The 23,652-nt window shown below is 35.7% G+C and overlaps 1 protein-coding gene across 6 annotated transcripts in view; it reads right to left on the reverse strand.

Moving 5' to 3' along the window:
- Nlgn1 (neuroligin 1) overlaps nt 1-23,652 on the reverse strand; it is a 670,827-nt gene that overhangs the window by 635,475 nt on the left and 11,700 nt on the right. For 3 of the 6 annotated variants that reach the window (XM_028763755.1, XM_028763745.1, XM_028763737.1), the window contains exon 1: nt 15,268-15,760. In XM_028763755.1, coding sequence (XP_028619588.1) covers nt 15,268-15,760 — 493 coding nt within the window. Of the gene's footprint in view, nt 1-14,768; nt 14,829-15,267; nt 16,079-23,652 lie in introns of those variants that run through there. The other 3 variants (XM_028763729.1, XM_028763720.1, XM_028763761.1) reach the window with 3 other exon arrangements.

A 23,652-nucleotide genomic window follows, 5' to 3' on the forward strand; every position in this document is an offset into this window, starting at 1 on the left:
AAGTCGAGATGGGAACAAAGTCAAGCCTAACTGAGTTGACAATGGTGCTATAAGGAAACCTGCTAATTTAAATTTTAATTTTCAAATATATATTAATATTTAAGGAAAGACAAATAATTTAAAAATAAATAAAAGAGAAGTTGTGGGTTTGTGATGGGCTTTAAGGGAAGAAATTATGGAGGCTATAGTTAAGGTGAAGGAATAGAGAAAGACATATAATAGCTTGAGTGAGAGTCATCAGGTGTCCTGAGGTGTAGAGACTGTAAACACAACCTGCATCCCAACCCAGAGAGACCCCTAATGAAGAGAGGTTTGGCCACTGTAGCCTTAAAGTGTGAAAACACCTCTATGCTTTACTTTTAGTTTTTGTCTCTGTTGTTTTATTTTGTGTTTATTTGTTTTTTGTGTTTTGTTTTTGTTATTTTTTGTTGTTGTTGGAAGACTGTGTCTCCACCACAACCAACCATTCAGAACACAACACTGGAAAACAGTAGTTGTAGGAGGAGTACATTTAGTCGCCTGTCCATGGGCTGTGTACAGAAGCATTTCCCATTACCAGATATTACAAAGTTATATCAAATGTGGATCAGATCTGCACATCAGAAAGGGTACATGGTCCTGCTGGAAAAAGATCAAGAGAGAGCATTGAAAGGAAGGAATGTATCTAGAGACATAAAGGAAGGAAGCTCCTTTACATGTAACTCATACACATACACAATGAAAGAAACAGATGTATCTAGTGAATGTTCAAAATATTTTAATATGAAATCAGGAAAATGATTCTCACAGACACCTGCTAGCCTTTTCAAACACAGAGAGGGCTGGGTTGTCAGGCCTGTAGCATTCTTGTCCTGGGTGATTTGTGTTGAAATACCCAGTGACAACAAGAAACCTCAGTGGTAATGTCTTGTAAATGTGAACAGCTTACTTTGCCTGTTTCAAGTTAATGAGAGACAGCCTAAGTATAAGTGGATGGTATCTAATAAAGGATACTTGAGGATTATCACTGGCCTCATTACACACATGAGCACACGCAAATACATGTCCATTGATGTACACACACACACACACACACACACACACACACACAGAGAGAGAGAGAGAGAGAGAGAGAGAGAGATGTCCATTGATGTACATACATACACACATATACGTAGCCATTGATAGATCTCTCTCTCTCTCTCTCTCTCTCTCTCTCTCTCTCTCTTTCTCTCTCTCTCTCTCTCTCTCTCTCTCTCTCTAACACACACACATACACACACACACACACACACACATACACACACACACATACACACACACAGGTTACTTTCTTCATGAGTCTATAATTGCTTCTTCCCTTCCTCACCAGTCCTCTTACCTCATTTGCTCTCTCTGTGCTTCTCTCCTGAGGTAGAGAACACTCTCATGTGTAGATGCTGAAAGCTCTTTTAACTCAGTGTCTTTGGGATCTACCCAAGGCCTCCCAATATGTGAAAAAGAACTGGAGAGCAACAGCTGTTCATTAATGTCTGGAAGCCACAGCCTACAGTCACTAAAGCAGCAGCTGTAGGATCAGTAGCCAAAGCGCTCAGAGCTTTATAGAAATGGCCACAGGTATGGGAGAGGCTGTTCTAAAAATGAATGGATTTAAAGTTTTAAATCTCTGCCTCCTGGCAAAGGAAGTAAGGCAGGCTCAAGCAGGCAGGGTTGATATAATTACAGTTTTGTTTCCACCTGATGTGTTTTAGTCTGGTGTGCATATTTTGTGTTCCATTCACATTTAAAGATTTAATTAAATGTTTTGTTATAGGAAACACAGCACCAAATATCAGCTTCATTGCTTTTTATTTTTTCATTCTTCACAAAAGCTGCTTTCCCCTCATTTGGTTATTTTAATACATATCAAGATAACTATACTTGGAAATACTGACATGGGAATCAACACATTCTCTAAGGTCCTTGCAATGCATGCTGCAAGAGGACAAAAATACTCTCTGTCCCCTTGGCAATAAACCCAAGTTCTCTAATCACGTTCAAGATCTCCAATAAAGCGCAACCTATGACTTCAGTCCTTTGGTCAGATTCACCTTGACCACTAAAGAATCTGGCTAAGAGAGGGAATGGAGAGAATGAAAACAGGGAATCCAAGAACAATATATATTCTCTGATGACTGTTAAAATCTCCCATACATCTTACTACAGATACTTGCTCATCCTTATTCATCACTCCAGTATTCAGAGTAGCCAGAAATTGAAAACAGTCCAGATATCCATCAACTGATGAATGGTTGATGAAACTGTGATACTTTTACACAATGGAATATTATTCAGATGTTAAGAAAAGTGAAATTTGTTGGTAAATAGGTGGAGCTATATATAATAATCTTCAGTGAGGTAACTCAGACCAGAAAAGGTAAATAGTGCCTGTTTTTTTTTTTAATTTGTGGATGGTAATCTTATGCTTTAGATATGTGTATCTCAATCCAAATAACTACAGAGGTCATGGAGTTAGCAAGGAGTCAGAGTGGAAGAACAGAATCTTTTAAAGAAGTTGAGATAGGATATAATGTTGTAAAAAATTAAAGGAGAGACTAAAAATCAGAAAACTAAATACAGAAGAGGATGGGAAAGAAGGATAAAGGAGGGAAGATGAGAAGGGACAGTTAACAGTAAATGCTTTTGAAAAACCATATGGGTATATATTACTGTCGAAGCTTCTTAAAATATATACACACATGAAAGGTATATAATTGGAATCCAGAAGCAACAACACAAAGAGACAATGACAATATGCACAAAACCTGCACAAGTTACAACCAGACAAAATACCAACACTGAAAATCATCTCAGTTGCCAAGAAGTTATTAGCAATATACTTACTGGGAAAGGAAAATCAGTGTTTTCCAATGGAGAGAGTCTGGACAGAGTTGGAGGAAGGGAAAGAATATGATCAAAATATATTGTATGAAAAAATTAAATTAAAATGTAAAATAAGAATATCTCTAATGAATGACAACCTAATACCCCAGTAAATATTCTATAATGTCTCTTTTTTCTCTTTTCCTCTTAAAATACAGTTTAGTAAAGTGAAAGATGGCCAAAAAATCTCTGCAAAATTTTTAGTTTGCAAGATAAAAATTTCATCCCTATATTTTCAGATCCAGATAAAGAATAATATTACACTACAAAACCAGAATCCAAGTTTATAGTTATTTTAGTTTTCATTGAATAAAGTCAATTTTCTAAGTAAATGATTTGTAAAATTTTTAAGTCACAAAATTTATTATAGGTAGAAGAAAAGGTAGCGTGTCATTGTAGGAACACGTCTACTCACACTAAGAGATGCTTGCTGATACCTGATGCTTTCAAAGCATGGGTGAATGTGGACGTCTTTGATGATGAGAACTCGGGGTATATCAAGAAGGGAACCAGCTGGCACAGGGCTGTCCTAAGTGGAATGGTTCATAGACTACTGAGAGGAATTTAGCTCAAAGGGAAAGTTTGTAGCTTGCTTCTGCTGTGCCTCTTTGCAGACAACTCTCACAAAGATGCCCTGGGAGAGCACGGTAAAAGAGTATCCAGAAAGACTTGAGAAAGTAGGATGGGGACTCTTTCTTATGAGAAGGGAGAGGAACCTGTCTTCTTCATCATCCTGAGTGTAGGACACTTGACAATTCCTTTGACACATCTCTTGGAAGAGCTCTGTCTAAAAGGAAAGAAAGTCTTCTACTTCATTTCCAGGTTGAGGTGCAGACAATATGGTCACTGTAGATTAATCAGAATTCTCCTTCAGAAAGCTGCAATGATTACTGCAGTGATATTTCTGCTGCTATTTCTCTTTATTGTAGTTTCAATATGATTTTTTGTAACCTTCTACATGCTTTAGCAAAAATAATTGCCAGTCAATAGTTTTCTCCAACACTATCAATACTCCACCTGCTAGATGAGTAACATTAGAGAAATCAAAGAACGAATTCTTAAAAATTACTTTAAAAAAACTTTTTTCAGTTGTCCAATTGTGAAAATGAAGAAGAATTCAAAATTAGTATCACTACATTTTTACTTTGTAGAATTTAAATTATGTTAAAATTGTTTCCACATAGCAACTGAGTAAAATATTTACAATTTAAGAAATAAAAGGAAACTAGAATCATATTGACACACAAAGTCAAATTCTTATTTAAAAGCATATGGAGTACTACAAGGTAGCCAACCATGATTTAAAAAAAAAAAAAAAGATAGCTTAAAACAAATTTTAAAACTTTAAGTTTTAATTTCCACAGGAGCCTTCTTTCCCTACACTAGAAGTCATGTGACTTTACAGAAGTCATTTAATAATGATCATATTTTTCTTCACCTATTTACTAGTCATAGTCATAGTACAATTTAAAATCAATCTTGGGCAGCAGGTTATCAAAAACATTGTCCTGGATGTTTCCATAGAATTCAAGCCATCTGGGTACAGCAACTTAGAAGGCTCAACTATAGGGCCACCTGAGCAAGAGTTACATAATGATCAAACTAGTTGCCATGACAGAATGAGACTAGGGAAATTTCACGAGGCCCTACTTCTGGGTAAATGTTACAATGACTTAATGCTAATGGAGAGAAAATTAGTTTTCTCCAGAAATGAGTCCCCTAGATATGTCATCTAATTCTAAGTGGTGACATGGAAATAAGAACGAGACTAAATGAACTCAGTAGATTATATGTGAATACATGCACACATACATATATGTGTATGCACACACATACATAATAATTATGGAAGAGGTCACAAATTCAAATGGGAGTAGTGGGGGCACAGGAGAAGTTGGAGTGGGGAGAAAAACGACTGGAAAAGTTGTAAATATAGTACTCATGTATGAAATGTGCTAAAATATTATAAAACAGACTTTAGGTCATCTAGAACCTTAGACCACAACTTTTGTGTGATGCATTGTCAAAATCTACAGATTAAATTCTTAACATAGGTATTTCCAAAAATGATCTCTCTGAAAATAGGGTAGTGACAGATGTAATTTGTCAAGATGAGATCATGAGCTTAATATCCAGTCCTGTGTGACCAATGTTATTATCAAGAAAGAACAATTTGATCATTCAGAGCACTTGCTGATCTTGCAGAGAAACCAGGTTCAGTTCTCAAACACACATTACAGCACACAATCATTTATAATTTAGTTCCAGGAATCTCATGCCCTCTTCTGGCCTCTTTAGGCACCAGGGACAAATATGGTACACACATCACCATGAAAGCAAATACTAATATAACACAAACAAATATTAATAAAAGAACGTGAACACAGACATAGCTACAGAGATGACACTGTGAAGAGATATGGGGAAAAGACCATCTACATTTCAAAGAGAGATCTCAAAGGACCTCAGAAGATACTAACTCTTCTGACATACTAAACTTAGACTTGTAAATTCCAAAACTATGGGACAAAAAAATCCTTTTTTCAAGCCATGCAAGTTATAGCCCTCAATTATTTCAAGGAGACAAATTATTGCAGTGGTGGGCTATATAAATGTAAATGAGATGAAGCCATCTTAGATTCTGATGAACCTTATGCCCATTGCTAGAAGCCTTATATAAAGATCATGTGAAAAGAGCTGGAGGTCTTAAGACAGCAGAGATAGAGACTGGACTGATAGCTCCACATAGGACAGGATGCTGAAGACCATTGTTGGCTTCCAGAATTGGAAAGAAGCAAAAATATTCCTCGATAGCATGCAAAAATATTCCTCGATAGCATGTGCTGGAAAGCAACTTTGCTTACTCCTTCCTTCATCTTTGGTTAATCGTCTTCAGATCTGTGATATGAGCTGATGTTAGGTCTGCCATTTTCTGATTTATGACGCAGGTTGTTTCAGCAGATATAAACAGCAAGTTCAGGGACTGCTACATTAAAAAGTGTATGCACTGTGCAGAATCATGTGAAAATAATCACTGTACAGAGGGACTATCATGTATGACCTAAAAGAGATGGTCTCAAAGAAGTTGAAAGTGTAACAGTAGGTCCCATTATTGAGAGAAAGATGGGAGAGAGAAATGGTAAGACATTGACAAAGGGAACCAAATTACAGGAAGAGGGACAAGAAGCTCTGTGTGCTCTCCAATATGGTGACTACTGGCAATGATTATATTTTAAAAAAATAGAAGAAAGGCACATAAGTGTTTCCAACATAAGTGAATAATTTCGATCATATATATATAATAAACATGTCATAACAAAATAAACCTTCCCCTAATATCTATAACTTTTTATATAGTAATTTTTATATAGCAATTAAAAATAAATTAACCAAAGGGTTGCCAAGATGGCTCAGTTGGTAATGTGTTTGACCTTTTCTGAACGCCTGAGTTTGATCCCCAGAAACCATGCAAAATAGGCAAGTCTGGTATCATTCACTTACAATACTAGTGCTAAGGACGTGAATATAAGTGTATTCATGCAGCTCATTGGACAGTCAGCATAGTTTACTCAGTAAGCTCTGGCCAGTGAGAAATGCACTGTCTCAAAACAGAAGAAAAACAGCACTGGAGGTTACTTCTGACCTCAAAATACATGCACACATAGTCATATATACACACATGGGCATATGTGAACACGCACATATGTGTACATATAGACCTAAAAAGAAAAAGTAAATTAAATTAAATGATTTAAAAACTCTGTTTAGAAATCATGCTTTTGTGATCACACAGCTGCTACAGGCTTCAGGAGCTGCACTGGGGCCTCTCAAGACTGTGTCACAGCCAATTACTCTGTGAGACGTGTTAATGGAGCCCAATTCATTGCTGCTGAACTTTTAGCTATTGCAGTGTTCTGAAGGATGAAAAATCATTATTTTCAATTGTAAGTCAACAGTAAACCCAATAGATAGCTTCAAACTTATGGTCACACATATAGACCTGGTTAAAATCAGAGTCAAAAAAGAAAGGAGAGTAAACAAAGGAGAGCAAACCAATGAAAAGAAAGAAAAAAAGAAGAAAAGAAAGGCATGAATGTGAGAAAGGGATCTGTAGGGATGACAGGAGGATAGAAGGAATGGGGAGGTTAAGAGAGGGTCAGAGAAGGTCCACATGAAATGAACTGTATATGTGCGTAAAATTGTCAAAAAAAAAACAAATTCAACATGTAAAGTTTGAAAGAAGGCAAGAAAGGAAGGAAGGAAGGAAGGAAGGAAGGAAGGAAGGAAGAAAGGAAGGAAGACATTTGTTTTATTTCTTTTTTTTATCTTCTTGGGTTTTTTGTTTCTGTTTTGGTTTTCATTTTATCCTTTTACTTTTATTTTTGTTGAGAGAAAGAGAAAGAAAAAAAGAATATGAAGTTGGATAGATTCATAGGGAAGGAAAATCTGGGAGAATTTAAGGTAGAGAAAATATGATCAAACTATACAACATGAAAAACATTAAGTTAAAAAAAAGGAAGAAAGGAAGAAACTGTGCTTCTTTTGTTTAGAGCTTAAGGTTCTGAGCCTGAGGTGGATGGATGTGGTGCCGATGATCACCAATGCATTTGAAGTTACTCTGCTCCTTCCTCTCTCCATTTGTTCCACATTTACCACCTCAGGCAGAAAGAAAAGTAGTAATAAACATAAAAAGATCACTTAAGACAAAAGCACTAACTCCAACTACAGTGGCGGCCAGAACAGACAGAGATACAGTGTGTTTATAGTGGGGAGGCTCAAAGAACAGCCTGGGAAAGTACACATCAGGAGTCAAGCTTAAGCTCAGTAGAAAGGGATGTCGAGCAGCATCTATATTGGATTCACTTTGGAACATAAATATTTTTGTTAATGATATATGCCTTAAAATTTATGAATTTCAAGCCTAGTTTCTCCAAAAAGAAAAAACAACAACAGCAACAACAACAACAACAACAAAATCATTTCTTTTCTACAGAAAACAGTAACCTAGACACCAACAATGGCCTTTAATCACCTGTTTCAGGAAGCCTGACATACCTGTCAGTAAACAATAGACAACTGATGTTCTCAGAAGACATCGTGTAAGAGAGCCAACTGCTGCCTTTCAGCTTTCAGAAAGCTCATCTGCTATTAACACAAATATGGAATCAAACTTATGGCTCAAGGTTGATTTTCATTAGACTCTAATAGTGGATGAATCAAAGGTTGTAATTATTTTGATACAGCGTAGCGTGATAGTAGCAAACTGGCCACTAAAAATATTTTCTATTTGATGCATAATCCCCAAAGGACTATTGCTGTTGCCATAGACCTGTTTCTGTTGCTTTGAGTACCTTCATTCTGAAAAAATCACCTCAAAAGAAACATGGCTAGTTGGTTATGAAAACATTATGAAGCTCTGGCCAAGATATGTGGGCTCTGCTGTTCTCCATTGAGATAAAAAATGTCACAGTATTGTGGTAATATTGAATATATGAACAAGGACATGAGTCTACACCGTAGGACAATCTTGCCAATGTTAATTCTCTCCACTTTCCGCATACCATCACATGTCAATTATAATAGAGAAAAGAGAGAAGGGCATCAATCCCACCACCACTGTTACCTATCACTCATCATGTCTCTCCCTTCTACCATCTACCATGTTATCTTTTTTTTTTTTTTAGGTTTTTCAAGACAGGGTTTCTCTGTGTAGCCCTGGCTGCCCTGGAACTCACTCTGTAGACCAGGCTGGTCTCAAACTCAGAAATCCACCTGCCTCTGCCTCCTAAGTGCTGGGATTAAAGGTGTGCGCCACCACTGCTAAGCCATACCTTGTTATCTTAAATTACAGATGCACATTCATTTTAGTGCAACCTTCCCAATGACAATGCTAAATCCCCCTTTTCTTTTTTTTTTTTTAGGTTTTTTTTTTTTTCGAGTCAGCGTTTCTCTGTGTATCCCTGGCTGTCCTGAAACTCACTCTGTAGACCAGGCTGGCCTCGAACTCAGAAATCCGCCTGCCTCTGCCTCCCAAGTGCTGGGATTAAAGGCGTGCGCCACCACCGCCCGGCTAAATCCCCCTTTTCACTGATTCATTGCTATTATTCTAGAAATTCTACAATCTTCCCTGTACATCTAAATTATTTGTTTATCTACTATATCCAAGTAATTCTTCATTTCATCAATCTTAATACAGTTACAAAACTAACTCTGTTTTCAAAACTTAAAACAACCATTTATGCTCAAGCTCTCATGACCACCTCTCTTTCTCTTAGTTTGGTCCCTACTGTAAGATAGCATCACTCCACAGAGACTCATTTGTGGAGCTTATGTGCACATGTTGTGTGGATTTTCTTACATTTCTTCTCTTAGCCAGCAACAACATCACAATCTTGATTTGCTTCTTCCTATATTCTATGTCGTCAATGCTTCCCATATGTCATGTGTTAAAAGTTTCTTTCTCATCAGCCTCTGGTGCTGTTAGTAGCCACTAAACACTTAAGGAGGTGGGGTGTGGTAGAAGGAAGGGCCTAGTCATAAAAGAAATACCGGTATTGTTTTTCAGCCTTGTGAGGTGTGCAAGTTTTCTTTCTCACACTCCTCAGTAATGTACCACTTTACCACAGTCCAAAAGCAGTGGAGCCAAGAAACCATGGATCAAAACCATGAGCCAAAATAAAAATTTCCCTTAAAGTGAATATGTGATAATTTGTTATAGAAATGAAAAGTTGACTAACACATCTCTCAGCCAACATGTATTTTTGTCTCAATCTTCTTTATGTTGGAATATTTTTGTATTGTAGACCTTGGAGTCTTTGTTTCTCTATTTTTATTGACTTCCTTTTCCATGTCTAATACAGTGATTCTAAAAATTCCAGCATACAGCCCTTTTCTAAACATGGTCCGTGATGTTGGTTCAGAACACTGGTTCCTTGATGTTCGCTTGTGAATGAGTAATGATCAACTTTAATTTATGATGGCTAAAACTTCATAATATGCTAAGCCCTAAATAATTTTGTATTTTTTCCTTCAATCTTAATTGATAAAATATAGAATATTCTATGGTGGAAGAGCAGGATTTGGTCAAAACCTATAAGAAATTTACCAATAAATATTATCTTCAAAACACAAAGAAACTACAATTTCTGTTGTTCTCCTCCTGTTCTGAGTAGGTAACTCTCAGGTCTTAGTGGACTAGTAGTTTATTTGTTCTCTACGTGTCTCAGTATCCTCTTCCCACCCTCTCTTAATGTGTCCACTATTCTGTTTTTAAAAATTAAGTCCAAACTTCTTGAATCTCAATGCTCTTCTCCATTAACCCTCCCTGATATATGCACTCTAAACTCTTCAAGAAACATACAAGACAGATCCCTAGCTTTAGGTCAAATAGAGACAATCTTGAGCATCCTTTTAAAAATTGCCTTCATACCACAACTCCACAGAGCTTGTCCTCATTACTCTGCTTCTTCTTTTCCCTTAACTACTATTAAATTAAAGTAAACATTTTCATTAGCTGAGTCCAAGTAGGAAATTGTTTTCCTGTAGACTAATGATGTCTTTGAACTTAGGACAATAATTCCTACACAGCCATTTATCAATATATATTTGTTAAATAAATGAAGGATTTAGAAATATGGATCCAGAAAGGATATGATTCCGGAATATAATTCTTACTAAAATCTTGAAGACTCAATGGTGATAGAAGTCAATTCAGCTCCTATATTAAACAACCAACCAAATAAACCCTAAAATTGCTAGAAATGTTCTTGGTTGCATTGAAGATGACCTCAAGTAAACACTACAAGCATAGAACTCAAATACTTTTGAAATCAGGAACATACTTAAGCTGTAAGGAATTATAACAGTCATTTATAGAGATGCCCACGTAATGGAAAAGAAGAGAAATGAAGTGGATTCACAAAATATCATAACTAGGAAAATCAAAATCTGTATTCATCTCCAGAAAGCTATGGAAATAACAGTCAACTTCCAGAAGACTGCAAGGCTGCATCGCCACAGAATCAGGAGTCAATCAATTTGTTTGTAGATTCTAGTCTCCTGTTCCTTCTTTGTGCTTACTGTCTGATATTTGACCACTTCACTGTTTATTAGCAAGTTTCACAAGGCAGAAACCTAGAAACACAGGGAAACTGAAATGAGCTAAAACTACCCCTGCATAGCTTTCTAGGGGAATATACTGGGATGTTAGCCTTGGCAGTAAAAAAAAAACAAAAACAAAAACAAAAACAAAAACTGCATAGGATTGAATAATATTAAACTCTGTGAGAGAGCAAACAAAACTCAAAGTATTAAATAAATGAAAGAGTATTATTGGATGAGAAAGAGATTAATAAGAATGGAAGAGAATCGGGGAAGAGAAATAAGAGACCAGAATATGTAGTAGTACAAGTGTGAAAAGAGAGAAAGAACAAAGTTTTAAAAAAAACTCTAGAAAAAAAAAGCACCAATAAAAACAATAAAAATGTTGTTAGAATGGACTGTGCACGTACTTTTACAAATAAGTTGTTTATACTAGCTTGATCCAAGTCAATTGATATAAGGTCTGAATTTGTGAAAATATTGTGAATAGATAAAATTTAAATTTTTTGGATATATTTGAATATGCAAGAAAGAAAACCATAAGAGAGAAGGAGGGGAAGTGAAAGGAAGGGACATGAAAGCCGATGCCCAGCTCTGGAGATCAAGATGTACTATACTCATTGGCCAATGAGGTCAGGAGGGTCCTTTGTCTTACCAGGAAGAATTGCAGACACAAGTCATCATGCCTGGCTTTTCTATGGTCCTTGGAGTCTGAATCCAGATCCTTGTGCTTGTACTACTCTACTGACTAAACCATGCTTCCTGTATGTAGTGATTTAACATAACCTAACTCTATCTAATAAATGCTATGGTCAAGAACTATGGTATAATTTTCTCATAACATTGTTGAAATGATTAAATGGACAAAGTATGTAAAAACCTGATCCTCTCCACATGCAAAACTCCTGCTTCTATGTCACTAATGTGTCCAAGTGTTCTGCAGCAGCATCTAATTTTAATAATTCATTTTTCTTTTCAATTTTTAAATGGATAGAACTCTGAAGGCAATGTCTAGAATATCTAGAAATCAATTAACATATAGCTAAACTGTCATAGGACATATAAAAAGATACATTAAAATGTGCAGCAGAGACTTGTTTTAAAACAAAAGGCAGCCCTTTGATGTTATTTTTTAAATGTATTTTCTAACTTCAAATGCAGAGGAGAGTGTTGTGAAAGGTATTTTAAAAATATAACGTGACATCTCCTGGAGGGAGAAATTTTTCTTCCTTTTGTACAGATCAAAGAAACAAAAATGCGTTGTTCTTTACAAAGTCATTTGAATGTAAGCTCTCTGAGAAGAGAATTCTTTGTCTGCCTCATTTATTACTAACTCACTTGATTACTACATCTTTATAATTGGCAATTAAGAAATAGTTCTGTGTGAATACAATATGCCCAGATTAGAGTGGGATTGGCACAGGAACCAGGCCCATCTGCCTCTGCAATTGACGCTATACATTTAAAAGAGAAGAGGTAAATAATGACAAGACAAAAACTAGCATTTGAACCAAGTATAACAAAACTGTTACCCAGTATCTGAACCATTGTTGAGGACTACTCTGTTCTACAACACTGTTCATGTCCATGCATAGCTTATCTTTATTGCATTCATAAATAGTTAAGAGATTACTAGTATTTTCTTAAAACAAAATGATATTTTCTTCTCTTTTTCCCTTATCTTTTATTTTTTCTGTACTTTCTTGGGCCAGGGTACACAGAACACAGGCTAGCCTCCAGTTTATTGTGTAGTGTAGCCACAGCTGTATATGAAACCTATATCCTCCTGCTCCTCGTGCCGGGATGCCAGGTGCTTGACAGCATGTGTAGTTTTATAATTTTCTTAAACTGACTAAAATAAAAATTTCATTGTAGAAAATAAATATAAAACTAAAAGTTTAGAGGAACTTTTCATTACTTTGTTAAGAGTCAAATATAAATGTTAGTTTATATTTCTTATAGTATACTAGTTGTATAGAATATTATGCATAAATTATTAGTTATTCTGACTTGGGGTAATAAATCATCAACTAAAAAGGAGCAAGTCTTCTTTAATTATAAGATGTGTTAAGTTCCTAGCAAAGGGGTTGTTAAATAGTGCTTAATTAGCACTGCATAATAGCAGCACACAGTCAGTGGGCATCTGTAGACATTGTCCCAATCTAATTATAAATTAGCTCAAAGGTTGCCAAAGTAAACAGGCCAGCCTACACAACTCTTTGCCAACTCTCTGATAAGCATGTAGAACCAACAAACCAAGGGATAGAGAAAAAGAATTTACTACTAAGTTTTTTTTTCTCCATGAAGTCCTATGAGAAGAAAGGTCATTTTCTTGCTTACTATCTTACCTTTTGGAGTCCTTATCTTTCTTTTCTTAATCACACTTATTTTTATGCATTATGCTGTATTTATGCATTCTTCAACAGCATCTTTATTTATGATTTTGTGAATCAACGGCTTTGTGATAGGAGGCGAAAGTCACTTAGCTAATTACACATGCCTGATAAGCTGCATAATAATAACCTCTGCAGCATTATACATTAGTTGAAAGCATGTAAATCACTGCTGTTATTCTCATTTGAAAATTTAAAAAGAAGACTTTTCTTTAGTCATTTAAAAGCACTCTGTTTCCTCCATGTATCTTCTTATGTATACTATGGATTTGGCCAAACTATGGCCTTAAGTTTTTTTAAAAAAATTAAAGACCAAACTCTATGTCACCCAAGCAACTTAAAGCAAATACTTCTGATGGAAGGTTGATAATTTTGTTAACCTAAGTGTCTCCCATATAATCCAGTCTCATAAAACAGAATCATTTAGCTACTTCCTTCTCCACAAAGATGCCATAATGAGGTCTGACCCAAGCATAGAGAGATGGGATATACAACAGTGGAATAGTAATATGACTTCTGTAGGAAGATTGAAATTTCTATCAAGTTATGAATAAGGTCAAAATAACACTTAGAAGATTTACTGACATAAGAAATCATACACTCCTATGATTTACTGACTGTTATATAAAATGGAGTGTGGACATGCTGCATTTCAATGCAAGCTTGCAGCTGTCAGTGTCTGAATTTGCTCAATCTGGCTAGAGGATGATTTGAAGGTTGATTTAATTGTAGCTTCTGAATCATGTTTCTTTCCCATGTTTTAAATTGTTTAACATAAATATATAAATGTTAAAGACATTTGAGGACTATAAATATTTCACAGCAAGAACACAATATCTAATTTTCTTCTAGAAGAGTAACTAAAAATAAAAATGACTCTTGGGTGAAAAAATCACCATTACCTAGTAATAGTAACTACCTTGTAGCTGTAGCCAATTGACTCTTATGGTTGGAAAGTCTATAAGGTGTGCAGGAGGATCTAAGAATATTTTAATATAAAGCAAAGGTTTTGACTGAACCGATTATTTTGAAGAAGGTCGCACATCTCTACATGTTCAGGAAGAGTACAGGGACCAAAACTGACCACCTGTAAAGGCAGTGTTGTTTGGGTTCCTTAGGCAGCATAAGAGTGAGGTATCTTTTTCTTTATGAGCAAAGTCTCTCAGAAAAAAAAATTTACAAAACCACTGCCCAAAGGAGAACACAAGTGCCAGCAAGGAGCTTTCCCAGTATTGTCTGCTCAGCTTGCACTGGCTCTCCTGACCCATCATTCACCTAACACTCACTCCCCAGTATCAGCAAGGCATCTTTGGGAGAATATCGTTCTTCCTCTGTAAACTTATACATCGTTTTCATTTTCACTTTCATACATACCTCCTTTTCTACATATTTTCTTGCCGGGTTTTCTGGCACATTCCTTGGATATTCTTTTTACTGAAAAATGAATAGAAGACTAGAAAATAACATGGCGCTCTATCACAGACCGCCGGAACATGCAACACCACTATCTAACTTAGTATACTCCTGCTTTTACTGAGTGCCAAAGAGCCCCAATTCGTTGAGCCTGCACATGCAATGAGGAAACGTTGATGCATCTTCTCAGGAGTCATTTGGTAGGAAATGGAAATTAGGAGCCCATTTCTACCTAAATATACGTGCTGTGGAAGAAAGAAAATGAGTAGGCACAGTGAAAAAATAAGAACAGATACACTGACACACAAAACAAAAAGGAGCAGCATGCAAGCATATAAAATATGTCTACATGCCAACAGGAAAAGCCATGCATACTACCAGTACATGTAAATTAATATTGTTAGAACTTAGAATAGAAAATAAATACGCATATCTCCCTGTATTCCTGCAATGAACTCACCATCTTCAGTTGGGACATAGATGTTTAAGTATAGACAATCTTCACTCTGGTCTTGCACATATGATGAAACCACATCCAAGTTATTAGTGAACCACACAGGAAGCATAACTTCAGGCAGTCTGCCATCAATGATATTCTGGGGACACACAGGAGCAAATTGAGTGGCATTTCGGATATCAGACCAGGGAGATGGTGGTTCTGGAGGCTGAAAACGATGGTCACCTGTTGGTGGAGCGGCATATGGAACCCCAAGAAACTGAATGACAGGCCCCAAAATTTCATTATTGAGTTCTTTCTTAATTCCCCTTATCTTGCCAAAGTTAGTAGTAACCAATGGATCTACATCATCCAACTTTTGAGAGAGTACATGGAAAGTCTGTAGCAAACATCCCAACAAGCAGAGAGTCAACGGAGCACCCGATCCCCTGTGGACCACACATGCCATCATGGCTCTCCAAACATAATTTGGCCACATGCATCTGGGAAGTGACATGGTCCCACATTAGTTGTCTATTTATCTGGTACAGCAAGGCAAATATATTTGTATCCCCTGGAAGAAAATGGAATGCTGGTGGAATGCAGCTCCAGTTTCTTAAATATGAGCTTGTTAAGGAAAGCTCAAAGCACTCTTCCTGCAGCAAGTAGCTCTCATTGATTTCACACAGATGAACGTCGCATCTTCAATCATCACTATTCATCAGAGCATCTCCTATTGACCATTCTGTTTCCCATGGTAGCAATGTGGTGAGGGTGGCCATTGATGTAGATTTCCCTCGTATAAATCAAATCCAGTTAGCTGTGGGTCTATATCCTAGAGAGAACAAAATGAAAATAGATCATTAGTAAGAACAAGGTAACAAAGTGGTAACTAGATGTTTTATGACGGATAGAAACACATCAAGAGTGGCGAGAGTTGGGTAAGTTGAGCCCCACCAAGAGGAAGTCATGACTTGATATAAAACTACAGGTTGAATAATTACTGTTAGGTTATTGAGCAGCTCACCAGCTGACTTTGCATATACTGATGTAGAAACAGGCTTTATCAAATACACAGTTTTGAAGCACGTTATGCTATACTGTCTTTTCAGCACTATAGGTTGTATATGAAAATTTCTTCTTTATTGATAGTTTAATAATTTCAAGTAACTAAAGAACTGATCAACAAACCTACTCAGAATCAAGATCCCATAAGCATAGGCCGCAGACTCCTATTTTGAAAATTGCCATTATATGAATGGAAGGTCGAGTTGTAAGAATGATTGTATGCATTGAAAAAATAAATAAAAGGAAGTATCCAAACCCATATTTATAAATAAACAGAACAAATGTACTTAAATCCTACCTCATTGTGAGTTCAGGTTCCTGGCCATTTCTCAAATTTTACAGGATATATTATTTACAGAAAGTTTCTTTAAACTTAATGTCAAGAATTTAGCAGAGAAAGTGCCGTGATACAGCACATACAAAAGAGAAAGAAATTGGTATCTTTTTTTTTATAGACCAAAGATATTTTCCCATCTAACTATATGCTTCAGCTCACAATGAATTTACAATGTGTAAATAATTTTTTGAGTCAAAGTCAATATGTTTTAAATTACAATTTTTTTCTCACTGTCTGTGAGAGATCAAATGAAGAATACAAAACAAGCAGGGTAATTTAAAAGAACAATCACACCTAATTGTGACATCTTGCATATTAACACTCATCAAACATCTCATGCTGTTTATTCAGTACAATTGAAAATGCATCCAAACAAGCTGTAATACTCAGCACAGTGCAATCCGCAGGCTCATCTTGCACCAAACTGTCAGAGCATGCAGCTCAGTAATGTTGTCTTTTCTTGCTCAAGCCACCTTTTAAAGTGCTTACTGTGGAAATAAGAATGTTGATTTGTATTAGAGATGGTTCTATCCTGTTATAGGAGAGCAAGATTCCTGAGGAAGTGCTGCTCTGTCAGTGATACTGCCCTACTTTGTGTTATTTTTAAAAAGAATATGTAACTGTTTAGGGCAGTAGGAGATTTGTTTGTGAGGCTGATGCTCCTTTGCTTCTCAACAATCCATCACTGGAGAAAATAAGAAGATAAATGTCTTTCTTCAAGGATATTCCAGTTTGTGCTAATTCCCTTACTTTGACTGTGAAAGCACATTAACAAACAAAAGGTAAGCTTAGACCTTTCCACATGCCCCAGCCTTCCTGCATTGACAGATTTAGCAACAGAAGCTCATGTCTGTAAAGAGTGTATTATACCAATGTATGCTCTGAATCAATGTCTGTAAAGAATGTATTTTGTCCATGTTTGCTTTGAATCATGGAATGGGGGGTACAGTGGGGCTGAGTCTTGTTTGCCTATTGGGATTAAGAGGTACAATTCTGACACATAAAGGAAAAATCCCACAGGAGGCCTGGAACCGCTTAGTTAACCACTTTCTTCAGCATCGTTTTCAATTTCAGCGATTTCCACACATTCTCCTGTTTGAGATTGGTATCTCATTAATAGTCTAAGATAGTTGGTTATTAAAAAAATAACACTCCCCTTTGCACTTACAAGCCTTTACCTTCCTTAATTGTGTTAAGATAAATCTGATTCCCGGTTTTCACTGATATGCTGTTTTAATAGAATATTGGAAGAATCAGAAATCTGCATAGCATAGAGAATTTTCTAATTTTTCCGAGTTTTGTTCTGGAAGTTCCCAAAATGTCCCATGTTGCATGTGTGCAATTATGGAGAAATATAGTATTGATCTAAAATTATTTTCTAGACATAACTATTCCAATAATCTTTACAATCAGGTAATATACAAAAAGCTGGTTTGTCTTAGTGAGATCTTTGAAAGTAATATGCTTTTAAAAGTTACACATTTTTAAGTTTATTTTCATTATTAATATTTCTTGAGTAGATGTCAAGCTCTTAGTTTTAATATATTTACTTTTTATTCAACACAGTCCTATGAAAATGGGCTCAATTAACAGGGTCCAAATGCTAAACGTTGGCCAACATTTCTGCTTATCAATAGAAGAGCCAGAGTTCATGGACATCTGACTTAAAAGTTGTCCTCCTCCTCATTTCTTCTGGACTATTTTCAATTTATAATTATTTATGGAAACTCATTGTTGGGCTATAAAGTTAGCACAGTAGGCAAAGTGTATGCCATGCAAATATAAGGGCCCAAGTTTGGAGACACAGTACTCTCACCACTTGCAGAGTGGCATGCACTGTAATTCTAAAGATGGAGAAGCAGAGACAAGAGAGTACCTGGAGCTCATTGGCTAGCTAGACTAACTGATTTGATAATCCTACGTTCAGTGAGCTACTCTTTCTCACATAATAAAGTAGAAGACAATGGAGGAAGATTCCCAACATCAACTTCTAGCTTCCAGCCTCCATAAACTCATTCATATACATATGTACACATACATACAACTTAATGGATCCCACAGTGTTTGAACTTGAATTACCAAAAGTGGTTTTGGTATTGTATATTCTTTTAAAATGTGGGGTCTAGTGAATACTCTTAAAAACTTTACAGAAACAAGTTTTATTTGGTTTAACTTATTCTTATTGGCAATCTAGTTTATTTTGTGTGGCATTTTAATTTTTAATCAATTTTGCTTTATATTGAATACAGTGGTACTCTTGATTATACAAAATTGTAGTGATCATTTTATGAAAATACCTCTCATATTCAGAGAGACTGGAACTTTTTATGTACCTCACAGCTGAAATACTGATGCACCATGAGGTCAGTTGTCCTGATACACTGCTGAGTATTCAGACTATTTGTTTAACCTGCCTTTAAGAGAACAATGGGACAAACACCCTTAAGTACCATGTAATCAACTTTTACTTTCTAAGCTAACATACACCTTTAATCTTGAGTTATGCATTCTTTTACGTTCCTGATCCAAGGAGCAATGTGTGTGTGCATGCGCGTGCGTGCATGCGTGTATATATGTGTGTGTGTGTGTGTGTGTGTGTGTGTGTGTGTGTGTTATAGTGATCCTTTCGTGAGAATAATAAACAGGCTGCAAAAGGTCTTATGCAACAAATAATTGCCACAAAACCTGGAAACTACCTATGCTATTGCTTTATAATTGGTACATTTGCTTTAACTTCCTGTAAACTATTAAAATCTCCTATAAAGTATCCCTTATTCCTTCCACTGTGTGATGTTTTCTTGCTGCTTGTCCATAATTCCAAAGCAAAGCTCTTTATTAGGGACAAGACAACCACAGGTAATAAAAACATGTCAGATACATACCACAAATTGGCGACAGACAAGCCAGAAACCACAAACTACAGACAGAAGACACAAGGGAAAAAGTGGAGAATTCAAACTTGTGTTTGCTTTTGGTGGACCTACTTCAAAGGCAAGTCATGAATTTTCTTTCCTTAATGGAATACCAACACAATTTGGTGTCTTTGAGGTTCCCTTCAGTATGTTTACTGACACACACACAACCATGTTGAAATAAAAATGTCCATGATGACATGATTTTGTATTATGGTGATCTATGTGAAGTGTTCTGATAAGCTCTTTTTCCAGACACTTGGTTAGGAGACTTACAGTCTCAGGGATGTTATGGAGATGCGGCCTTCTTAGAATAAGTGTATAGCTGAGGGTGGGCTTTAGGCATTTATAGCTTCATACAATGTCTAGCTCAAGCTCTCTCTGTTTTAGAAGATAAGATATCTCAGCTTGTTGCTTGGTCTGCCTGCTGCTGTCTCTCTCCTATCTTAATGGATTCACCTCTAAATCTGTAAGCCTTAAATAAACATTTTTTTTATTACTTGCGTCTGATCATAACATTTTATCACAGCAACAAAAAGCAAATCATGTGATTATCAACAACAATAAGAAACCATTCAAATCAATGAAAGACCAAATGTGCACAAAGGGATATAAATGAATCATAACGTAGTCAGAAATTGAAATTCTATATAACCATGAAAGTAAAAGATCTAAAGTATCAGTGTAGACAGGTATTATAGGTTTTTAAATTAAATTTCAAATGACTAGGAAAAGTAAACAGTTATTCAAAAAGTTCAAGATTAAAAGCAAAACTATTTATTATTAACAAATGTCTAAATACATGCTAACAGGTGAATTGTCAACACTAAATAATAGGGAGAATGAATGGAATTAATTCTAGTAATTAATTAATTGAAACCTAAAATGGATATCCTATGGTGAAACTTTAAAAGGCCAACAATTAATTACAGTAGATTTGACACACTCTAAGTATCTAAAAGTGCTGGCTAATGTTCACATATGTGGAAAGTTCATGATGAACTCTCTATATTTTATGTTCTTAATTCTTTTAAATGAATAGAGTAAAATAATTGAATAAAAATATCCAGGAGAGTATGATCAATGTATAATATATATATTATATAAAATCAATTATATATTATATCAATGTATAATATATATACTTATATAAAAATGTCTTGATGTAGCAAATTACCAAATACAGTCAATATACACAATGAGAATTTAAAACAAAATGACTCTTAGAGCAGACAAGTCACGTATTGTGAGGAGATTAGTCTATTAGTCCAAGAGAGGCTAAGTTTCTGCAAATCACTGCTAGGCAGTCATTGCTCATAAAGTTTTCTATTATTTCTTCCTCTAAGTTGAGGCATGGATTGTCTCAATAAGACAATATAAAAATAATAAATAGTATTCAAGAAAGCATCCTAAATAGCAATATAGTATCTAACCTTCATTTGTTCACTAAAAGCCCTGGTTTCTCCACTATGTTATTTTTTGGTAGCTCACGTTAAAAACAAATATAAAATTATTTAAGACAGTAAAGAATAACAATATCCCTACATTATTTCATCCACTCAACAAATATTTATTTAGAACCTACAATGTGCAAGCTCATATACTAAATGTTACAGAAAATTTAAGAACTATCTTCTGGTCGCTTCAAAGTAGACTATGATATTGTAAAAAATTATGTTACATTAAAGAAGAGGTTCTGATGCAGGTTCTTACGTGATAGATGAGCAGAGAGATGGCTCAGTGGGTAAAGGGTTTTGCTGCTGATCTTGATGATTTAAGTTTGATTGCAGGAACACACACATTAGAAGAATTTAACTGACTTCCATAAGTTGTTCTGGAACCTTCATGCACACAATAAATTAGTAAATGTAAACGACTTAACATGTGCTTAGTGGATACATGACAGGTGGGGAACGTGACCCAGAATGAACAGACCTCTCCCATTACATAGACTCCTGTCTTTTTGAATAGCAGTACCTATTTATAATCTACCTTGCCTTTTTAAAGTCTTTGCTTTCATTTGTTTTATTAACCAAAGTTTCCTCTACTGAATTTCAATCCAAGTAATACTTTAATTAATTTAATTATAAATGCTTCAGTCAATTATCAAATCTATCTATATGGAAGGCTGGAATCACTGAGAGTGAAGCACAATACCAGTAGATTTTAGCTTCATATTTTTCACTAGTGGTGGCCAAGTTGCGAAGATACCAAGTATGAGCCTATAGTGGAGAAACACTGAAACCTAGCATAAACATCTGCATAATAAATTTCCTTTTCTTCCTTTATGTGCTGTGTTCTTTGCCTGTAATAAAGTTGTTCAGTGAATACAGCCAAGTCCCTTTACTCACCAAATATTTAAAGAAACTAGAGGGCAACTATTTCCCATAGTAAATACTTAAAAGCAGGATCATTGCCACAGTCTAAAAGTTGTTTGACATGAATAGAAGAGAAAGGTCTGCCTCTAGTTAGTGCCCTATGAGACCTCCTGATCTCAAGACATTGAGAATGAGCCATCAAGGATGAATATAAAAATACTCAAGGTGGAGAACATGTTCCAGTGAAATGAATAATAAATCTTTGGGGATGTCATGGGCTTCATGATCCTTGGGGGCAGTTCAGATTCTCAGGAAGGTGAACTTGGAATGCTAAGGGCTCATTCTCATACTCAAAGCTACACATAGGCACTAATAGAAGGAGGAATTCATTGGTACTCCCTTACTTCCTATTGGAGCTATTCTCATGGAATGTCCCAATAAACTTCTTGCAGATAATCTTATCTCTCAAAATCTTGATTGTCCCTGCAACACAGAAAACCTGACATAGGACAAAAACTGGGTGAAATATTCCTCTCGTGAAGAGATAGCATTTTACTTTGACAAGAACTCAGAGAATGAACTCTAGACATGGTTGGCAAGGCAAACTGGAGCTAAGTCATGTAAGTCCTTCACTAAAATTCTAAACTTTTTAGATTTTATCAACAAGTGATGAAAATCCATCTTATAATTCTTGCCAGGGGAGGGATATTATCTACTTTACTCACAGAAATTTAAACAAACAGGCTTGTGAAATAGGGATGGCCAAAGTAAGTTGTCCAGGTCCCACTTCTAGACAATTATATGTGAAAAAGAAAGTGAATGTTTTTGATATAGAAAACTAGAAGAAAATTAAAGTAAGCTTTACTAATATGCATATTTGATTTAAACCCAGTATTTCCACAAAGTCCCTGAAACATTAAGCATCAAGTTGGCCTTTGGAAGGTACACGTGTTTGTATATTCCACTGAAGTCACTTTGAGACTATTGTTCATTGTCAGTGTGTGCTAATGCATTGGAACTTACAAATTTGAAAAAGTTATTTGTCTTTTATCACATTACAATTAAAGCAGACTTTGACTAAAGGACTGCTGGGCAAATCTATCACATAAAATGAATATAGATGTAAAGAAATAATAGTAATCACATTATAAGTAAAGAACAATGTAATTAAATGAAACCTTTCATTTTGCTACAAGATCATTTCCAGCTACATAAAACAATCAAAAGCAAGAAATACCTAGCCAGACATAATAACACATGAAAAAAACATTAAAGACATTAGTTATATTGTGGGACTGCATAAGGGTATCCTGGGTCATGGTTGAGCAGGTACTTAGAACCCCGAGATTCTCTGTGGAATTCCTCATGAGAACCGGCAGGATAACTTCATGAGGGATTAACATCCATCCCATCCACCCCATTAGCTGTGCTTTCTGCCCTAAGAATCCATGTACCTTGAATATTGAAAAGTGCTGCCACCATGGATTTATAAGCCTTTAAAACATACTGGGTTTGTCTTCCTTATGTGAGTAATTCCAGTTGTGTATATTCCAGGTCTGGTGATACACACATTTATGGGAAGACAGATGTATGTTTTATACATTTGAGGGTTTGCTTCTCCCAATACAAATTGAATCATCACAAAGTTATGACAACTGCAACCTTGAGTAAAAGGGTTGGAGAAAAAAAGGAACATGTTTCCTTTCATATTAAGTGTGAACATTCAGCGGGGGACCATCCAGAATTCTGTAAAACTGATACTGAGCATGAATAT

The sequence above is a fragment of the Grammomys surdaster genome, unplaced genomic scaffold (genome assembly GCF_004785775.1).
Source record: "Grammomys surdaster isolate TR1022 unplaced genomic scaffold, NIH_TR_1.0 62, whole genome shotgun sequence".
Classification (NCBI taxonomy): Eukaryota; Metazoa; Chordata; class Mammalia; order Rodentia; family Muridae; genus Grammomys; species Grammomys surdaster.